We start from the raw sequence: 20,171 nt of genomic DNA on the forward strand, positions 1-20,171 counted from the left end.
CAAAGGCAAACAGTAATTCAATTGTAATCCACCTATTTGTCTTGGTTTTTGTTAGAGTTTGCCTTCCGAAAACTGATATTTCTTTATACTCTGTGTACTTTTGGTTGGGAATAGTTACCCTAAACAACAAATATGAAAATAAACACTCCCATCCATTGGGAGCAAAGTAAAATGACTTCTCTTAAACTAACTAACTGATGAGCGAAAGACAATACGTTTCACACACCATTCATTGTACTTATTGCAACGTATTTTGTCACACTTATTTTTTTTTAAGGTTTGCAGATTTTTAAAAAGTAATTAAAACATTTTAGAGTGCTTATTTAAAGACACTGAAACACGATGTGTGGATCATGTACTGCACACAGTGACTACCTCAAAACTGTAAAACCACAGCTCTTACCTTGACGACTGCTTTACTGTCTTTCCCAAACCAAATGCCAACTTAGAACATTGGGTTCTTTAAACAGCTATGTCCCAGGATTATTATGGGGTAGCTGTTTAGAAAGCTTCTAATTTATACAAGAAAAGAATAGGCTCAGCTCTGCTGTTTTACTGCAAGATTTACAGGCAAGTCCACAGATTTACTGGAGAAGTCAGAGCCAGGGTCCCTTTCAAGAGCAGGATGCAGCCAAATGGCATGAAGACAGAAGGAACCTGTTTCTTTTATAATCTCTGTCCACCTATCACTCGTGTGTTAGAAAACTGTCACACAGCAGAGTGATGATAGAAAGGGAATTTCTCACTGCTACGTGTTAATCAAAGGAATTTAACAAAGAATGAGATTGCAACCTATTTAGCCTATTGCCAGACTAACTAACGACATGTTTAGGGTTAAATTATGAAGAAAGATGCATACACTGTTTTACTGACCTATAGCCTATAAATAATTATAAACTATTAAAAAACAAGAGAGACTGTATTTGTGTGAAAAGCTCAGTAACGAAAGCAGCTAAACCAGAATCTAAAACAAGGTACTGTAAAAACAAGGAAACAAAGAAAATGAGTGTTTTTCTCAGTAGACCTGCTTCAGACACAATGCTGTACTTATGTGAATATTTATCAATAATCACACACAACAAGAACAGTTTGCGTAGACTGCATACTTTGCATGTGTTTTCAACTGTAACAGTGGCTGGTTTACTTTAAGTTTTTGTCTCGATAGGAACCCCTGTACAAACACCTCCTATGTGCTTCAGAGACACTGCTGGTAACAACTCCTGCTGCCATGACAGCTGGGCTCGTAATTCACAGCTGCTATCAAGTGTCACAAAATGCAGTCTGCTTGGTTTTCAAAATAGACAGTAAACCTTTCCACCCTGTCCTGATAGAGCAGCAAAGTGGGTATTGTGTATGATCAATGGTATTTCTACTTCTATCACCAAAGTGTTTCCTTTCTCCAGTAATCTAATACCCATTGACCAAACTGGGTTCCATGCTTGTTTTATAACCACTACACTGATGACAAGGAGTCACCTTTGTATACATTAACTACTACCTTCCATTAGAAATATTTTTTAAGAAAATAAGTTCACATCCCCCAAGGCAGCAATCTACCTTTAATTTCTCTCTAATTGTTTGTTCACAAGTCTTTAATTAAAATATACTGATTCTTTAAAGCCTTAATGAATCAGAGAAACACTTCATAAAAGATGACAATGATTAAAGGTTTTATGACAAATAATCATTTGACACACTTGACACTTTGTTCTCGTCTACACTGCTACAGCAATTACTGTACATCCAAGATGTTTTGACTTGATTGCAAGAGCAGCTATGCAGAGCATGCTGACGCCCACATTGCAAACCGTAGTCTTGCCATCATGTCACACACAAAGAGAGCTAAAAACTGCTAAGAACATAAACACGAAAGACAGGAAAACGAGATCAGAGAGGATCAATAGCGAACTATCCATGATTGTTGATAAGCTTTCTGAAGATAGTATACAGAAGTCCAGTTAAGAATTACTCTTTTAACACTTAAAGATTACATTTGAATTTATTGTGACTTTTAAAAAGTACCACATAACAGACAGTATAAATATGGGGCAGTCTTTTAATTCTAACACTCCATAAAATGGCAAAAAAACCATCCAGGATCTTATCTTTGTCACAGCTGTTGTTTGTTTTGTTATTTAGTACTTTTAAAAAGCCATGCGAAGGCGACCAGCATCTTAGTCAAATCTAATTCTAGGCCTAATGCCCTAACAATGAAAGCCATAATACCCAGTGGACAGAACGACCAGCATCACTGAAGTCAAATAAAGAGCAGAAACTCGATCGCCTTTGTGTTATGAATAGACATGACATTTCAATCTTCATAGGACATAAGCAGTTCAAGTGTGTGTAAAGTTGACAGGTTTGCTCATACTGTTTACTGTAGATTCAAAATAAAAGTTTGCTGCGTTTCTCCATGTCACCATCTCAGTGTTACATAAGATGCATTTCTTCAAGCTTCACTCGGCTTCCTGTTCTGCAGGGTGATTCAGTTTAGCCTGTTGAACTTGATCTTGGCAGAATGCTTTCGGAGACTTCAGAGTAGCACTGACCATTTAGTTAACACAGAGAAAACTTTCAGCAATTGCTAGCTGTTAGAAAGTACAACTTCAGACCTGGGATGTACCCTTAATTCAACTTTATTTCACAGAGTCCTCACACCAGAAGTGAAAATGCAAATAAAAATGTAGCATTCAAAATGAAGTCAGGGTCATACCCAGCAGCTAGATAAGTACACTTCCAGACATTAATCCTGAATGCAAATACAGATGCCAGTACTGGAATAAATAACACTGGTCTCTTCACTTTCTGCGCCAAAAAGAAAAAAAGCACTCTAGAATACAGGTCACGCTTGTTGCCTGAGCAACAAAAACGTCATAGCAATGTCAAGTGTCTGTCTAAAAAAAACTTGTTGATCAAATGTATTTCTATAATCTCCAGCAAAGTGACATTCAAAGTCACAGCCTGTCACCCAATCTCATTTGATATGATTTTATATAGCGTGCTTATGATGTGTTGTTTTGCAATGGATTGAATTGCAAGTTGTTTGTCCACTCTATAGATTTCAGAACAGTGTTTCCAATATTAGACTGCCGCTGCAATTGTGTGCTCATATTGCCTAAAAATGTTAAATACATTGGGCCTTACATTTAAAGTTTCCTGCTCCCTCACATATTTAAGATATAAAAAAAGACATCTATTGTATATAAAACATTGGTTATTAAGGAATAAGGCTTACCTTACTAATATATATTTAGTAACAGCTCTTCATTCATGGTATCTGCAGGACAAGATACTTTGAACTCTCTTGAGCAATATCAGTAAATCCATTTGATATTTTGCGTTCAATACCCGATAAACTAGACACATGATAGTCTTGTCTATTTTTGCAAGTCAGTTGATAACTCCAAAGCGACATATGAAAACAAAAAGCTGTATGTCATGTTTCTCCAACTTTACTTTGCTGTGCCTCTCCCAAGTGGAGTGTGTCCTCCCGGACTCCACTCTCACTGACCTGAATTTCACTTCCCAGGGAGGAGAGCCTCTTCACATTTCAAAGTGGAATTCTGCAAGGCATTTGCTCCTGGCAATTAGTAGGGTTATTTTAGACTCTGACCTAACTCCAAACAGAATGCAAGCTGAATCACACTGATGTGACTTACAGTCAAATGTGCCAAAGCAGCTGTCCAGGGTCTTTTGTGATGTCAGAGAAGGCAGGTGGTTAGCTTTTAAGACTGTGTAGGCAATGTACTGTCAAGACGTTTCGGGTTCAAATGCTATTTTTTTTTTTCTATTATTTTATAGATGTAGCAGAGACAGCAAAGTCATGAGATAAAGGGACATCGCCCAGTTCTATGAATGGTCACTGCTGCTTTGAACTACAGTACTCGATAAATCATGCTGAGCAAAAATAGGTTTCTAACACTGCAAAAAACACAATGATTGAAAACTTAGTGTTCCTTTAACTTTTAGTTCTAGTATGAAGTGAACAGACTTTCATAAAGTTAAACAGAACCTCCTTGATTAAAAGCATTACAGCATACAGTAGTGTAAATGACTACTCTACACATGGCATTGCCACAATTACCAACAATGGTGACTAACAAGAGAAATGTTTATCAGAGGATTCTTTTTTTTGTTTCATGAAGTCACCAATGCCAAATTAAACCAATAACTGTTTACTAAAATTAGCATCTTATACATTACACTTAGAACTATTTGTATTTGTAAAAAAAAAAAAAAAAAAGCTATATACTTTATTTTTAAAGTCATGTGGCACGTCATCACTGATCTGCTTAGTCCTATTAGCAGTAACAGTGTAACTGCAATTAATAAGGGCAATGGTGGCATAATTGAGTAGCAGCTGGAAGATAGCCACACACGTTTTTGAATGCGTACCTGGTCGTTCTCAGGCAGACTAGCTAAAGAATGGCTGGCATTCTTGTGTCCCATTCCAAGATGTAGAGCACATAAAGTCACAGCCTGGTAGCCTTCCTGAAACCGGAGATCTGCGGTGGATTATTTCCCTGACTCAGCACCATCACATTCCTTAAAGAGCTACACTTCTGTGCAGAGGGGTTTCTCTGATTAACAACAACTCCAAGCACAGCTGCAATACAACCAAGTCGAATCATATGAAAGGAAGACTGACACCTCTACCGTTCACCGGACTACAAACCATTTCAAGTCATCTTAAGGGTAGCTCTACTTGGCTTGTCTAGTTGGTTCGACCGTGAAACCCTGCAAGCACATCTGCATTTATGCTTACAATCTGAAAGCGCCACTTGACAGACAGTTGCAAAAGACCACTGTTGTTGTCAAGATGCTGAAAAGCCCCTGTTAAGGTGTTCAGCTTTACTCACCCTTCAATCCTTCTTCTGACACTGCAGTAGATGTCCATTGGGTTATTATTCAATGAAACTGCACTGGCTGCTGGCTTGCTCAAGATATAAGCCAGTTATTTTGATCCCTTGAATTACTGTAAATAGACCCCTTTCTTATATCCTTTTGTGGCATGATCCAGTTTCTTTCAGTGCCATGTGGCACACCCCCAGATTCCAGGAATGGCCTGACCTTTAAAAAAATTTAAATATTCAGCTGTCTCTTATGTCTGACAAGCTTAGCATATTAGAAAACAGGACCCCAACAATGAAATTCAGTTTCATATTTTAAACTGGGTCTCGAGACCAACTTAATTCTAGAAAGTGTTTAAGCTGATTACCACTCTGAACATTTAATGCTGCTTATCACAGCTGCATGCACCAATCCCTAACTTGGCAGCTCCCTTGTCAGCCCTTCACCATTCTTCCCATTTTTTGCATTCTACGCATTGCTTCAATATATAGTGTGTTCTTTTGGAAGCAGTGAAGATGTGGCTACAGTATTTGCTGAGCCTCTGTGAAAACAAGATTCATTAAAATGTCTGCTTCTCTTCCTCAGAAACAAGCACTGTCAGTCTGGTTCAACACAATGCCATTTTCACTTCTGCATGCTCTCCAACATGGAAAAATGTAATTCTTCTCTTTTGCATAATGCCATTTTTATACAAATGCACTATTCTAATGCTTAAGCACATATCCAAAATGCAGATTCTGTTTTTTTGTTAGTTAGTTTTTTTTTTTTTAGGGGGGGGTTATTATTATTTCCTCGAGTTCATCCCACCTCATTCCAGTACACTGTATTTATATAATCAGGTGACCCCTGGTAACAAACAAACCAGGCACCTGTACAGTGACTGCCATACCCATCGATAAGCTGCTTTGCAATAATGTCTCAACACATTTACAGAGCTCCAAACAGGTCTGTATTCTCAAATATCACCACTAGAGGGAGCCCCTTTTACATAGTTGTACAATGTTTTTTTTTTTTTTTTTTTTAACTAGTAAAACACCGTTATCTGCTCTTGCACTGCCCCGATATCAAATCGTAGTAATTTGTATACAAATGTAAGTCGCCCTGGGTCTAATAATAATAATAATAATAATAATAATAATAATAATAATAATAAAAATTAACTAACTATACAGACTGCAGTACTGTCTGTGCCAACGCAAACTGGTTACAAATGCTGCCACTGTGTTGAGAGATGAGCCACTACAGTTTTTTTCTATTTGTTTTTAGTATGAAATGGATTCAAACTATAATATTTAATATAATATTGTTTTTCTAAGACGCAATAGGACTGAAAATAACATCACCTGCTTTGACTTACAAAAAAAGGACGAATCAACCGTTTTCATACAAATCTCTCTCCACACCTAAGAATCACCAACGCAAAAATATATAAAATCTGAAACACTGTCCGAAATAACCAATGTGTTAAAACTAAAGAAAATCTCACTGAACCAAGACCACAGCATGTTAAAGTATAATTGTTTTTTTTTTGTTTGTTTGTTTTTGTTTTTTTCATCTACAGTAAATGTTGAATGTCCATTGCTCTGCTTTAAAATATTGCAATTGTTTGTTACACCTGATAAAACAGTGGGGTTTACTCCAGCAACAGTCCTGAAAAAGTCAAAGCCTGGACGCTTTGAAAATAAATCTGTTTGTATGTCCAATTACTCGGCTACTTACAGCGCTTCTGGTAACTAATTCTAATATAGTCAGCAGACCGCAGGACAGCAATACGGAAGCCATATATCACATTAAACCCTCATAATAAACAGACCGAACTGCAACAGGACCGCTGTGGATTAATTAACTAAATGCCACAGGAAATCACATTACTGTGGGTGAGTTTACATCTCATTATGACTTCAGTGCAAGGCAAGTTCCTCCAGTAATGTTTCTGGACCAATGAGCCTTTTCCATTCTGAGGCTTCAGATTCCCAGTATGCTTACTCCTTCATCTAAACCCCATACTAACGTTTTTCGTTTGTCTCTGATCCTTTGTGTGAGACCATAATAATCTGCCTGGCCTGTTTGTCCGGGTTTAAAATATGATTATTTTATTTTTCTAAGAGATCTAATTTAGACTCTTTTCATATGCATTCTGTTTTTTTTTTGTTTTTGTTTTTTTTTTGCTCACTGATACTATATCCCTGTAGTATATTAGTAAGATGATGGATTTTCGACCTTTGCATGGTACATAAAAACACACGTTGCACACCACTGCTGGAAGAGAAATGCTGACACAGCTGCCAGTGCTATTGGCTTATTCTGGCTCATCCCACACTGAAACTGACCTCAATTATATAACAGCTTATTACATTAATTTCGTGATCTGAATACCACTGTGCTAGCTACTATATGTTTCCAAGAGTGACATTAATGCTTAAACAGAGAGATGAGAGAAAAATGACTAGACTTTATTTGACATTAATTCTGATTCAACATAACAATTTCTGTTTACTGCACTTCAGCTGAACTGTGTGATGGTTCAGGACAAAACTATTTGCTCTGTGCAGCTGTTATATGTAAATGTATTGGAACTCAGCCATCCTTAAAAATAATCTGCAACTAAGAAAACATGTGGATGATTTTTGTTCTGTAGGCTCAATGTCATTTATATCCGCCTGTTAATCTCACAACAAATCAGGTTCCTAGTAGAGCAGTCTTTATCCCACAGGTAGAGTCCCTCTGTAGCCAACAGAGTATATGAATCTTGATGATTGCTAAACAGCTACATACATTTTAATCAACCTAAAGCCATCCAGTGCAAAAATATGTTTGGTTTATAATAGCGTAATAATGGCTGGCCATGCTCTTGTGTTCAGCTTGGGTTTATGTTAATTGATGACTCTACCGGTGAATGGACATATTATGCCAGTTAAAACTCCTTGGGATTGGTTTGCAATAACAGACAACTAAAAACTTTATCTTAGTGAAAATAGCCAAATTTAATAACACAGTATTTATTAATAACCTTTCAGACAAGACCCACAATGCTCGCCAGTTGAGGCAGGTATGTAAGCACATCCTCAGCTTGTGAGCCTCAGGCTACCAGGATGAGGAAATGAACAAAGTGAACAGCAATGCAGGGAGAAGAGAACAGGGGAAGTGATGCAGGGGGGCAGGTTAATAGTCACACCACTTGTATGTGGAGGTTGGGCATGATTTGAGGGCTCAGTTTCTACATCGAGTGTTTTAATCTCCTAGGCCTTGCTACCAAGCAGCTTCTATAAATTCCCCAGGAATTGCAGAAAAGGAGCAATGAATAAAAGAAAAACAAGATGATTGAATCCAGCTATAATTGCAAAAATGATTATATAATTATATAAATTATATAATGATTATATAAAACAATCGCCGGTCTAAATCAAGTCTAAATAGCATGTATTTTATTTTTCTTTCAGGGATATAAAAAACATTATAATAAATGTAGGGTTAGACTACAGTGAGAGTATGGGCACAAAATTAATTTGTTTAACAAAGTGAACCTTGGATATTGTTTTTAAATTAAATTATATTAAATTGGGTGACTGTATTAAATATGAGTTAATTGTGTACAGGGCTAATGTTCATTTTCAGAAACCAAATATACATATTCTGTAAATAAAAACTAATAAAATACAAGGCAGTTATTTTCCAAGAAAAACAAGATTAAAATAAATGATCTTTCAGTTTGCCCCAATAATCTGAAAAGATATTTGCAGCCTAAACATTTTTTAAATCTGCAAGAGATATGAGGGGAATATGAAGTGCTTCTTTTTGTACCCTTAAATGGATCATCAGTGTAGGAGTCATTTGTGACAGATGAATATCACTTCCATCACTGATGTAGAATCCCATCCAATAGCCTGTTACTGCCACAGACCGGCTCATTTCAGCCCCTTTTACAGCAGTGACGTTACTATAGGGCTAGACAGGTCCCCACAGATTTTCATTTGAGATCCATTATGGTATGTTGTAAGCTATCATTGTAATCTGTATCACATACTGCTAGGGTCATTTACAAACTACCAAAGGATTACCAAATAATGTTTAATTATATAGCATTATTATTATTATTATTATTATTATTATTATTATTATTATTATTATTATTATTATTATTATTATTATTATTATTATTTTAAATAAGGTGCACAAGAAACCCTTATGACACTGTTTGTTTTCTAAGAAGTTGAATTCTTGGATTTAAATAAACAGTTGCCCTGTTCCTCCTAAAACAAATGTGTTATCAAGAACAAAACTATCTGCCACATTGACCCAGGCCTACAGATTTCTGACATCAGATGTCATTCGTCACACCTCTGGTTTTATGCTGACATTTCACTTACAATATTGTCAAGTTAGAGTATTGAGGAATTCTACTTTGTTTAATTTAAAAACAGAACTTCCCGGGGCTCCTGAGTAGTGCATCCAGTAAAAGCGTTCTGCGTGAGTGCAGGATGCACCCTATAGCCTGGATGTCACCGGTTTGAGTCTGGGCTATTCCACAGCCAACCGTGGATGGGAGTTCCCAGGGGGCAGCGCTCAATTGGCTGAGCGTCGCCGGGGGGGCTTAGGTTGGCAAGGGTGTCCTCAGCTCACCGCGCACCAGCAACCCCTGGAGACTGGCCGGGCACCTGCGGGCTTGCCTGTTAGCTGCCCAGGAGCTGCGTTGTCCTTCGGCGCTGTAGCTCCTGGGTGGCTGCATGGTGAATCCACAGTGTGTAAAGAAGCGGTCGGCTGATTGCACACGTTTCAGAGGACACTGTGTGTTCGTCTTCGTCCTCCCGAGTCAGCGCAGGGATGGTAGCGGTGAGCTGAGTTTAAATAATAATTGGCCATTTCAAATTGGGAGAAAAAAACAACAACAAGAGAAGAAAAGAAATTCCCCAGTGTATTTTAGTTATTTAGACTTTTGACAATTTTTTTGTTCATTTAAATGCAATGACCAGCACCATTGTGTGTTATCTGAACATATACGTTTTGAGCTCCATCTTTAGCTCGCAACTGATTTGGACATTTGCTGGATTCTTAGATCTTGATTGTATTGAGGCAGGAGACCTATCTTGTTGAGGTTAATGAGAATAAATGTGAAATTTTCAGTGCTAACAGTACAGCTGAATACTCATCAGAGGGTCGCTGTGGAGTCTACAAAAGAAAGATAGTGTGACAAACTGTATGCATTAAAACAGAGCTTATAACAATATATGATTCAGTCATTTAAACTTCATAAAAAAGACGACTATGCCATGATGGAGTTTCTTAAGGATGCCATCCACATTGCTGTCCCTCTGATCACCAGGGTTGTGCAATATGCCCCAACAGACCTTGGGATGCAATGACACACAGTATAGGCTAGGAATACAGTAAGCTACACAGTCAGATGCACGACTGTGCCTTTAACCAACACTTTTGTGACATGAAACACCCTACATACTGTTCAGGTATAAAATAATGGCAAGGGGGTTAGTTACTGGGTAAGTGGATTTTTTAAAGCATAAATTCTGTTTTTCATATAGATAAGTTAAATTGTGAGTCTGCACAAAATATTATTTCTTTGTTTAGTTTCCTTTATCAGCAGAGATTTACTCGATAAAAGTTGCCAAGGTTAAGCACTACTACTTTAGTATATTAGAACAGCATTTTCTTCATCCCTACAATTACTTGGAATGTGGGTTATGTTTTATCACCAACAGGGGGTATGAAGGTGGCTGTAACAAAGTTTATAACTTCACTCAGCCTGCCTATGAAAAAGGGTTTTCCAATTGCATTAAAAAAAAAAACAGACTGCATAACCTTTTTTTTAGACAAACTTGGCTTATGCTGAGATAGGCGTTTGCCAGACCAGATCAAATAGCTGCTACTTTAGCACTGTTACATCATATCCTTGGGTGATTTATTCTGACTGGTGACCTGTTCACTTTTTTTCAGTCTGACTATTTAAAACAGGGGTATCAATCTCTATGCATGTCTTAATCTCCTCGTGTTCAAATAACCTTTCATGAGTTCTTCTAATATTTGCATATTTTTTCTTTCTAAAGCCAGCCCCTTCATTTCTTCTTGCAAGCATTCCATTACATTGTGGTCTAGTGGTTAAAGTCCAGGGCTTATAACCAGAAGATTACTGGTTCAAATTCCACCTCTGCTGTTAACTGTGTGACCCTGAGCAAGTTACTTTCTAGAAATAGTAAATTAAGAGAAAAAAGAAAATACATTTATTGCCATCAAGAGCAACTCACAATTGTAAGACTCTAGAACAGGTAAGAATAAGGTTTGTTTAGTAATCCTAATTGAAACTTTGAAGATACTGAGAAAAACAAAATATTTGTCACTGAATTTATTATATTACTGCATATACCATCACTGAATGTTTTACATGCTGTAAGAAGGTACTGTTCATAAGCATTTTATTGACAAATAAGTAAGTCCAGTTTGCATAGTCATCAGCATAGTTCTTACCTTCAGCTGTACTAAATGCACATCCACGTGTTTATTCTCTGCATCTTGCTGGACGGAGTGGGTGAGGTCCCGAACTCTCTCAGTGGTCACACGCAGCCACGTTTCTATTTCAGGGAGGTGCAGGACCACCTTCCAGTCTGCTCCTGTGTGGAGAGGAGGAGGCTTCTCGTAGCGCTGCCCAGACTCAGCCTCCTTCACCTGCCCCTCCTCCTCCTCCCCCTGCCCCCTCGGCTCCACTACAGGAGTCATGCTCAAGATCATTGGTGATGCTGGGTCGGTAGCCATCGGAGACACTGCAATACTCATGGCGAAACGAGCTAGATCCTGACGACAATCCCTTCTGGTTCAGCTGTGAACATAAAATGGCACAGCACTGATAGTAAGAGGCAGTTTAATTGATGAAGCGCAAAACCGTCATATCAGATGCAAATCCACCCAACACATGCTTTCATGCTCTGCTTGCAAGACAATTGGTTATCTCTGTCATTTTAGAGAGATTTTCAACTGCATTTCATTTATAAAGAAGAAAAAAAAACATCTCATTCTGATTGAAAATCACTTCTAAGTGATATATTTTAAACCTCCCCCTCTCATTACAGGAAATTGCTTGCTAGATGACCCATAAATAATATATACTTGCACTATCTCTGTGGAACAAAATGCCCAGAGACATTCAAGACTCTCCTTTTTTTTTTTTTTTTACATCAACACAGAACATCCATATGTTCTTCTTAAAAAAAAAAAAACTACAGGCATCCAGGCAAAGAAACATTTCAGGAATCTATAGGTGACACAACATGAACGTGTACTGTATATAATGCAGTCTGTTATACTATTTGAGGCAAACCCTTACACATTTCTATTTAATACAGTACACGTATATAAAGCATATCTTTAATTTTCTCCCACTCTGCTTTCAAATGCTTTCATATCATTAACAAATTTGCTTCAAACAGTAAAATCCCCTTCTCTTGTTTTAAGCATTAATTTTATTACATTTGGATATTATAATAGAAGGGGGGTTTACCCTGCTCATGGATTATTTGTATTTTTTTACAGTTCAAATAAGTACAAACGTAAACCAGTAAAGTGAATTATGAAGTATAAAAAAGGCTTCCAGTAAACCCATGCTTTTTAGGAAAATGTTAAAGGCTTTATATCCTTGTTTTGAGCCATTTAAAAACATTTTTTACATGACAAAAATATTAACAATATTGGTAAGGTTAGGTTTTTGTGTTGATACCGCTGTAAGCTCTTTTAATGAATAGACCCCATTTAGGCAAATTAGCTGTATATAATCTTACAGAAATGCAAAATCATTACAAGAGTGACAGAAAGTAAACCATTTCCAGGTCTCCTCTGTTCCAAAAACAAATGTGTCATATTTGTACTGTAAACTAATTTGTTTTGGATATTGGTTTTTCTTTACAAAAGCCTATGGCAATTATTCAAGTTTCGCAATATTGGAATACACATGCTCCTCAATATAAAGGTAATATACTGTATGTATTTATAAATGTATCAATGTATAGAGTGAAAACTGGCATTACTGATAGTAGTTGTATGGAATGCAATCTGTGTAATTAGGATGTGCTTGGCTATACTACAGTACACATGTACAACGTATGGAAAGTCCAAGAAAGAAGTTATTTATGGGTGGTTGCTGGATTTATATTATGTGGTGCCTGTTTTTAAACTAATAACACAGCTACTTACTGTACACATCCCTAATTATTAAAAAGTATTGGTATTATAATCCCACTCTATAATGTCAAACTGAGACAGATTATGTAACATAGACTAAGGGACTTCTTCAGTTTGAGAGCTAGCGAAGGAGGAAGCAATAATCCAGTTTAAAAATACTCTACAGGACAATGATGCCAACAACCAACACAGTTGTAGCACCTATAACCCACTCTGAATCACTTTGGAATATCCTGAACAATGCTTAATTGCATGCAGTACCGTTAGCTCTTTTTTTGCAGTAACTTAGATAAATACATTAGACTGCTATTCCTAATTTAATAATAATAATAATAATAATAATAATAATAATAATAATAATATCTCTATTAAATATGTAGTACATGCTGTGTATTATTAGCAAAGTCCAGAGAGCCCTGCCATGAAAATGTATCTTGTTACATTGGATAAGTGGATCAGAATCAGACTACCAGAAAGCTTGATATTAGTCTGATATCAATGACCATTTTCATGAAATGGCCCCTCTGTAGCCAATACATCTTTTTTAATTTTAATAAGTTGTACTTATAGGAGACCAGAGTCATTGTATCTGTAAATGTGTGATTCATACATTTGACTGCACACGTTGCCTTACCAGCATTCTACCATCTCCAGTTGAGCCAGGCCTGCTTTGGTAATTAATTCCACCTGGGTTCAGTGTGAACAGATGCACTGTGCTGTTCCTGCACAGCCTGATGCTTTTGTTTCGCCTCTGTATGGCTTTTTGTGTCATTTTTTATTATTTCACCGCCTTCCACATCGATGAGCTACTCATTACACAAAAACAGACTGCAGTTCACAGGATAACTCAATTTGTGATAATGATCTTTATGGAAGAGAGCAGCAGTGGTTGGGGTACTCCTACACTCAGTATAGGATAATATATCCACAGAAAAGGGCTTTCAAACCTGCTGACCCCACTAACATTATATCAAATCAGCAGAAACCATTGTCTAACTTTGCAACGATGTGGGTAACACAACATCCCTTTTGCTTTCATGATATTCATTAATAGGTATTAATTAAGATTATACTTTCTATATGGTAACATAAACTAAAACAGCTCTATTTTTGTACAATATGTATGTTTCATGAATAATGATATAAACAAAATAAATCACATACCACACAAGAGCTCCATAGTTCATAGTAATGTCCACTATGCAGTTATTTCCAATTGCCCAAAGGAGATACACAGATGTAAATCCTATAGATAATACTTTAATTGCTGACCCGGGCCTTTTAAATCCTTGCGTATTTGTATTAGAAAACCAGAAAGGAAACAGAAGCCAGTAATGCATCAGGTAACGATGGGCAGAGGTTATTCTCTCCCTTTCCTTTCAAGGAGAGCTGCAACATCACTCTGCACTTGTCCCGAATGTCAGCTCAGGATGGACAAGCCCCTCCCCTTGCTTTTCCCTTCCCCCCACTCTCTGTAAGGCAGCCAAGTGCGTGCCTGTGAGATCCAGGATTCTGCAGGCAGAAAAAAGCTTGGTACCATTCAATGATTCCCAGGAAAGGTTCTGAATGCTTATTTTCTTAACCTATTAATCTTGGGCAGATGGATGTATTATTCATGACTTAATATGCACCACATTTGGTATTTGTGTACTATATAACACTGTTATGTTTATTTGTTCTGTTTAAAGTGTAGTCTAAAACAATTAAAATAAGCACTAAACCTGTTTGAAAAGATTTGTGTTTACGTTTTAAACATTTGTATCTTAACAGAAATGCTTCTTTATTTGTTACTGCACTCCCTGGTATTTCACACACTGGTACTATTGCAGGTTATCCATAATTACACAATAATTACATGACTACATAATTCCAAGCAACCAGAAATCATTACAAACTAAAGCTAAATGAAACAATATTACTTTCATCTGACCTGTGGTTCATTCTGAACCAAAGAAAAGGGAGACAAACATAACAAATGACACTGCATTTCACAACTATCTTTTAGTCCTTTAAAATGTGCTTTAAATTGTTATATCAAATGATTTATAGATTTGTATTAAATGTTTTAAACGTACGGTGTACATTATGTAGTGATCTCTATTTTTTATGCTACAGATAGATCCTGCTCTAAAGTTTTACAGGAAGCTTTATATGTGCAGGGCAGCTTCAAATGTCTTCCCCCAGGTGCCATTGCTTGTGTGGTTTTAAGTATGGAACCAAGTAACACTGGTTTAGAGAGGGATTCATATATGAATTGTAATATTGTAAACAGGGATATGTGGAAAATAATAATAACAGTGCATTATATAATAATAAAATCTGCATGCAAATAAATCAGTAGATTATACTTTAAGTCCGAAATATGTACCATCAAAGTATAATAATGACTTCTGACAGATGGCTAACCGTTTTCCCCCAATCACACAGATCATTGTTACTCACTGACAATTACTCGGCCAACTGCTTACTATTTTACAACATATTGATCAAGATAAACACCCATAGCACAACTTACAGATAGCAACATAGACACACTTACAAATCAGATTCTTTTTAGAAACATCATGACCCACATCACTTCTATTTTTGGTGTATGGCTTACATTCTAAGTGTTCTGTAAAAATGAGATAACACCGCAAACTAATTATGTATTTATCTAAATCCATTCCAACCAGGCGAATGCCATGCATTTTCAAGGCAGCAGAGCCAAATCCATAAATGTACCTAAAGTATGCATAGGGACATCCACTTAAGAATAGACTGTAATAAATACTGTATATAGCTTGACAGTTATGAAAGAGATAGTGTACAAGCACCAACATATTCAATACCAATCAGCCAGTCCTTTTATCTCACTCACTAAATGTTAAACTGCAGTACAAATAGTACAATACAGTGTGTGCAATATTTGGTTTTAAACCTTTTTAATAACAATGAAAATCTGAAAAAAACGAGTAATGGAAGAGATAACCCTTTACGAACCATGCAATGTATTAATATTCATATACATTACTATGTGTTTCAAAAAGGATTTTTAACATTTTTATAATGGAAGTGTACTGGCAGTTATACAATCCTTTGCTCAAAATGTAGGGTTAATCCCTTTGATCCAATGATATAGTCAAATTGTTAGATACATCTGGCTTTATATGTACCATCATCGAGCATTCAGTGTTTAGTTTCAGCATTAAGAGTGTGGATAAAATGATCTGTACTCCATATTCACTAGCTTCTTACTAGCTCTGGACAGTATGGGTTAAATCAAGTTAATCCACACTATCTTGGAGAAACATGTGTTATAAAAAGCTCATTTTCCCATCCTCAGTGCCATCTTACCCAACCCTCTATCTCCTTCTGACATGCTATACTGTCACATCCAAACTGGAATTAAAACTGAGTCCATCCACACAACGCATGTACAAACAAAAATACAGTCAGCACTTAGCTCAGCAGGTAATCTAAACTCTATAGCGTGATACCAGTATGGCCAGGGAGAGATTAACAAATAAAGTATAACTGACATGTGTTAAAACCCTTGCTCCCCAGCAATAGCATGTACACAGTACATACTGAAGAAAAGAGCAACCATCTTAACAGGGCACATATTCAAAGCAATCTTTAATTAACTCTTCAGTTAACTTTTTGCAAGGAGACAATTCTATGTTAACGTTCCAAAACTGAGACAAAAACAACTTCAAAATGACTGATGTTTTTACCCTTTTAAAAAAACAGCTTACTAAAGACTGGACACGTTGAAGAATCGTCCCTTATGCCATTCAAGGAACCTCCAGAAATGGCCACTGGGATACCATGAAAAAAAAAACTGAAGAAATTCTTGCAGAACCTTTTTGTAAACAAATGCATTACCAGCAATGGCAACAGAATGGATTTTGGGCAAATAATACCCTGCAATGGATTGCCAGTATGTACAGGTTCATACCACTGTGATACAATGTATTAATGTCACTGTACCACCATGGTACCATTCTACACATGAATCATAACACTGAAGCTAGCACGGTGCCAGACCACAGTAGAGCTGTGTTATTACAGTATAGGTTATTACAAAAGGGTGTCCTTTCTGTATTGTTTATCAAAAGCCCCACTAAATTTCACAAAATAAAATATAAATATAAAATATATAAGATGACAATATTTATGTTTACAAGGCCTAATACACAAAAGTTACATTATTTCCTGAAAATGTCTTCATTTTACACATAGCTTGAATATTTAGCAAATGTAGTTAACTATGACAAAATGTATAAATACGTTTGGCAAATAATTTGATCACATATTTATCTATCACATAACCAAAGTGAATCAGAATGTCTGGGAATTGTCATCAATGCTCTGTTTTCATTTCTGTCCATAAAATAATTAAAGACACTATATAGACTGGATATGTGGTATACTAGAGGAGTTAATAAATACTGCAACTATGCCTGGTGTAATCATATACAGAACTGAATGTGTTACACTGTTTCATTAGCAGCACAATATGAAGTACTGAAGTACAGTATGTAAATGCCCAGCTAGGAGATTTACTGTAATTATTACCAAACTGAAATGCAGTTTCTCTATGCTGAATCCCACAGGGGGGAGCACAGTACAATTCGAATTCTCACGAGACCTTTACATCCTCCACCACCCGGTTGCTCATTTCAAGTGCAAATTGACCTGTTCAGAAATCTACTCGGCAGATACAAATGAGACAGTCAATTATATTTTCATGCATCATTTTTTTATATCTCCTATTCCAAGCTATCAGCAACTGGATTTGCGTGCTTTTTCTGTAAAGATATCACAAAGCCCAGGCAGACATTAAGACATTATATTATTGATCTAACTTTCTATCAGTCACAGTGAGTCACCCACTCCCAGATGAAAAACGACTGCAATGCAACAGAAGTACAGTAGCTCGCAGAAGATCACCCATCTTAATGTATTTCTAATACTTGCATTAATACATTCATAATAAAAACATTGTTAACCATATATATCAACTGCACTTACAATTAGTAGTGCAGCTACACTGCTGCTAAAATGCAGTAAAGAACCAAAACTAACAATTTACTATGCTTTCACCTTATAAGTATGCAACATATATATAAAACGTTGCATTCGTGATCAGTGATTTATGACCCTAAAAACTAACCGACTTTAGCTGTGGTAATGCAAGCAAATCCATCTCTGACAATCCTGTACTCCAGAAGCTCATGAGATCACATTACATCCCAGATAATATGAGTCAGGAGGAGATCTGCTCTTGTGTTGCTGAGTCAAGCATTTAAACATCGCCGCACCCCATCCCCATCCAGCCTCTCCCAAAAGGAACCACAATAGACTGTGTTCAATATTTCTGCTTAGTGTCAACAGCACAGCAAGGCATACATATCCAAACAATAGTCACGGGTTTAGCACTAGCTTGGATAAAAATCTAATCAAATCCCAGAATTGCCTTCTTCCAATGACACTTCACTTCCAAACTGAAAATCCTGTGGCTAAAGTGAAATCCCCTTTAAGATTTTAGTTTACCTTTTATTTCAATGGTGGTTTTGCAACAGCGTAACACCCACCACCTGGCAGCCACATACAGTGTTTATAACTAAAGCTTTGCATGTTTTTAAACAATAAAAATATGTGCAGTCCAAAAGAGCTTTGGATAAGTCTTTCTTAAAAAGTATAACAAAAAACAGACTTTATCAGTTAAACATTATTCAAAAATCAGCAGGTAAAATGGATCTTCATTCAATCTGGAATTATGGATCTTCAAACTAGAAAAAGGTCATTTTCTCGATGTATTTGTGGTGCATTTATTATGTTGATAGAACATTTTGTCCACAATTAGTCCACATCACAAAAACACCACACAATTCAGTATACTTTTAACCAGGTCTAGGTTAGAATGAAGTGAAACAGTTGGGAGGGGAAGCACTCATGCTGGCACCAGCCAGAGTCACTATCCTTCATCTATGAGTTCTAAATTCAAAAAGCACCAACAATGCAACACAATAATACCACGTTGTAACACTTACTAAGATGCAAGGTAGGACTTCTGATTAATAATGCCCTTATTACTCAATGCACACTGGATAGCAGGAAGGAACACAACAAACAACATCAACAAGAGGATAATGGAAGGAAGGCATCACCCTATTTTACCTGTGACTAGTTTTAGTAGCATCTTAAACTATGCTACTTAATAATGTACCTAACTGGTCAAGTCAATAATAACTTCTTAATTGCATTAGTTTATTTTGATGGCATTCAATGTTGCTACGCACAAAATGGTTACGTTATTTCTGGCTATTAAATGTTCTGACCTTGTAGTAAATGAAACCTCCAAGATAATAGACATTCTTGTCTTACTTGTTGATTCACTGAACCAAATCAATGACTTCTTAAAGCAATACACATAAAACCCTTTTTAAGGGAATCTATGTGCCTTTTGAAGCAGCAGCATATTTCAGAAGAGATCAAACCAAAACCAATCAATCAAACACACACACACATACACGATTATTAGACTCTGCAGCTACTGTAACAAACTGCTATTAATCACAAGACTTTAATGTTACATGCTGTATGGTCCGTGTAATGTATTGCTGATCAATAAAAGTACAATACAATGTAGTTTAATTATGAATTCATAGTTTTGTCCAGCCTGTTATTCTCTAAATTGATAGCGATACATCAAAATAACAGGTTTCCTGGAATACAACACATACTGTAGTAGTGTTAAACTTTACTTTTTTACTCTTATTTAATCAGATGTTTATTCATAGGGAACAAGCCCTGCTACCCCCTGAATCTAATTTGTAAAGTAGTTACTTCAAATGGATGGTTTGGAATGGTTAATTAAAACCATTGTGTGATTGGAAAGCAATCTGAATAAAACGACACATAGTATAACAGTTGAACAAATGTCGGGTAGTGTTGCATTACAGAATGTGTTGTTGGGTTTTAGTTTAAAATATTTATAAATGTTACTGGAACAAGAAATGGGTCAATGTGTTAATAATGGCTGAGACTGGAAAGAAGCTTGTATCATACATTTCTTGTGATATCATTTTTAACCTGCTTTTTTTCTGCTATTGTAGTAATGCAAGCTTTGTAAAAAGCACTTCTGTGGTACC

General features: G+C 36.5%; 1 protein-coding gene across 3 annotated transcripts in view; it reads right to left on the reverse strand.

The window, feature by feature from the left end:
* LOC121324116 (A-kinase anchor protein 6-like) overlaps window positions 1-20,171 on the reverse strand; it is a 115,607-nt gene that overhangs the window by 90,350 nt on the left and 5,086 nt on the right. For 2 of the 3 annotated variants that reach the window (XM_041265598.1, XM_041265600.1), the window contains exon 2: window positions 11,329-11,677. In XM_041265598.1, coding sequence (XP_041121532.1) covers window positions 11,329-11,634 — 306 coding nt within the window. In that variant the 5' untranslated portion in view covers window positions 11,635-11,677. Of the gene's footprint in view, window positions 1-11,328; window positions 11,678-14,196; window positions 14,421-20,171 lie in introns of those variants that run through there. The other variant, XM_041265599.1, reaches the window with a different exon arrangement.

This window comes from Polyodon spathula, chromosome 12 (genome assembly GCF_017654505.1).
Source record: "Polyodon spathula isolate WHYD16114869_AA chromosome 12, ASM1765450v1, whole genome shotgun sequence".
Taxonomy (NCBI): Eukaryota; Metazoa; Chordata; class Actinopteri; order Acipenseriformes; family Polyodontidae; genus Polyodon; species Polyodon spathula.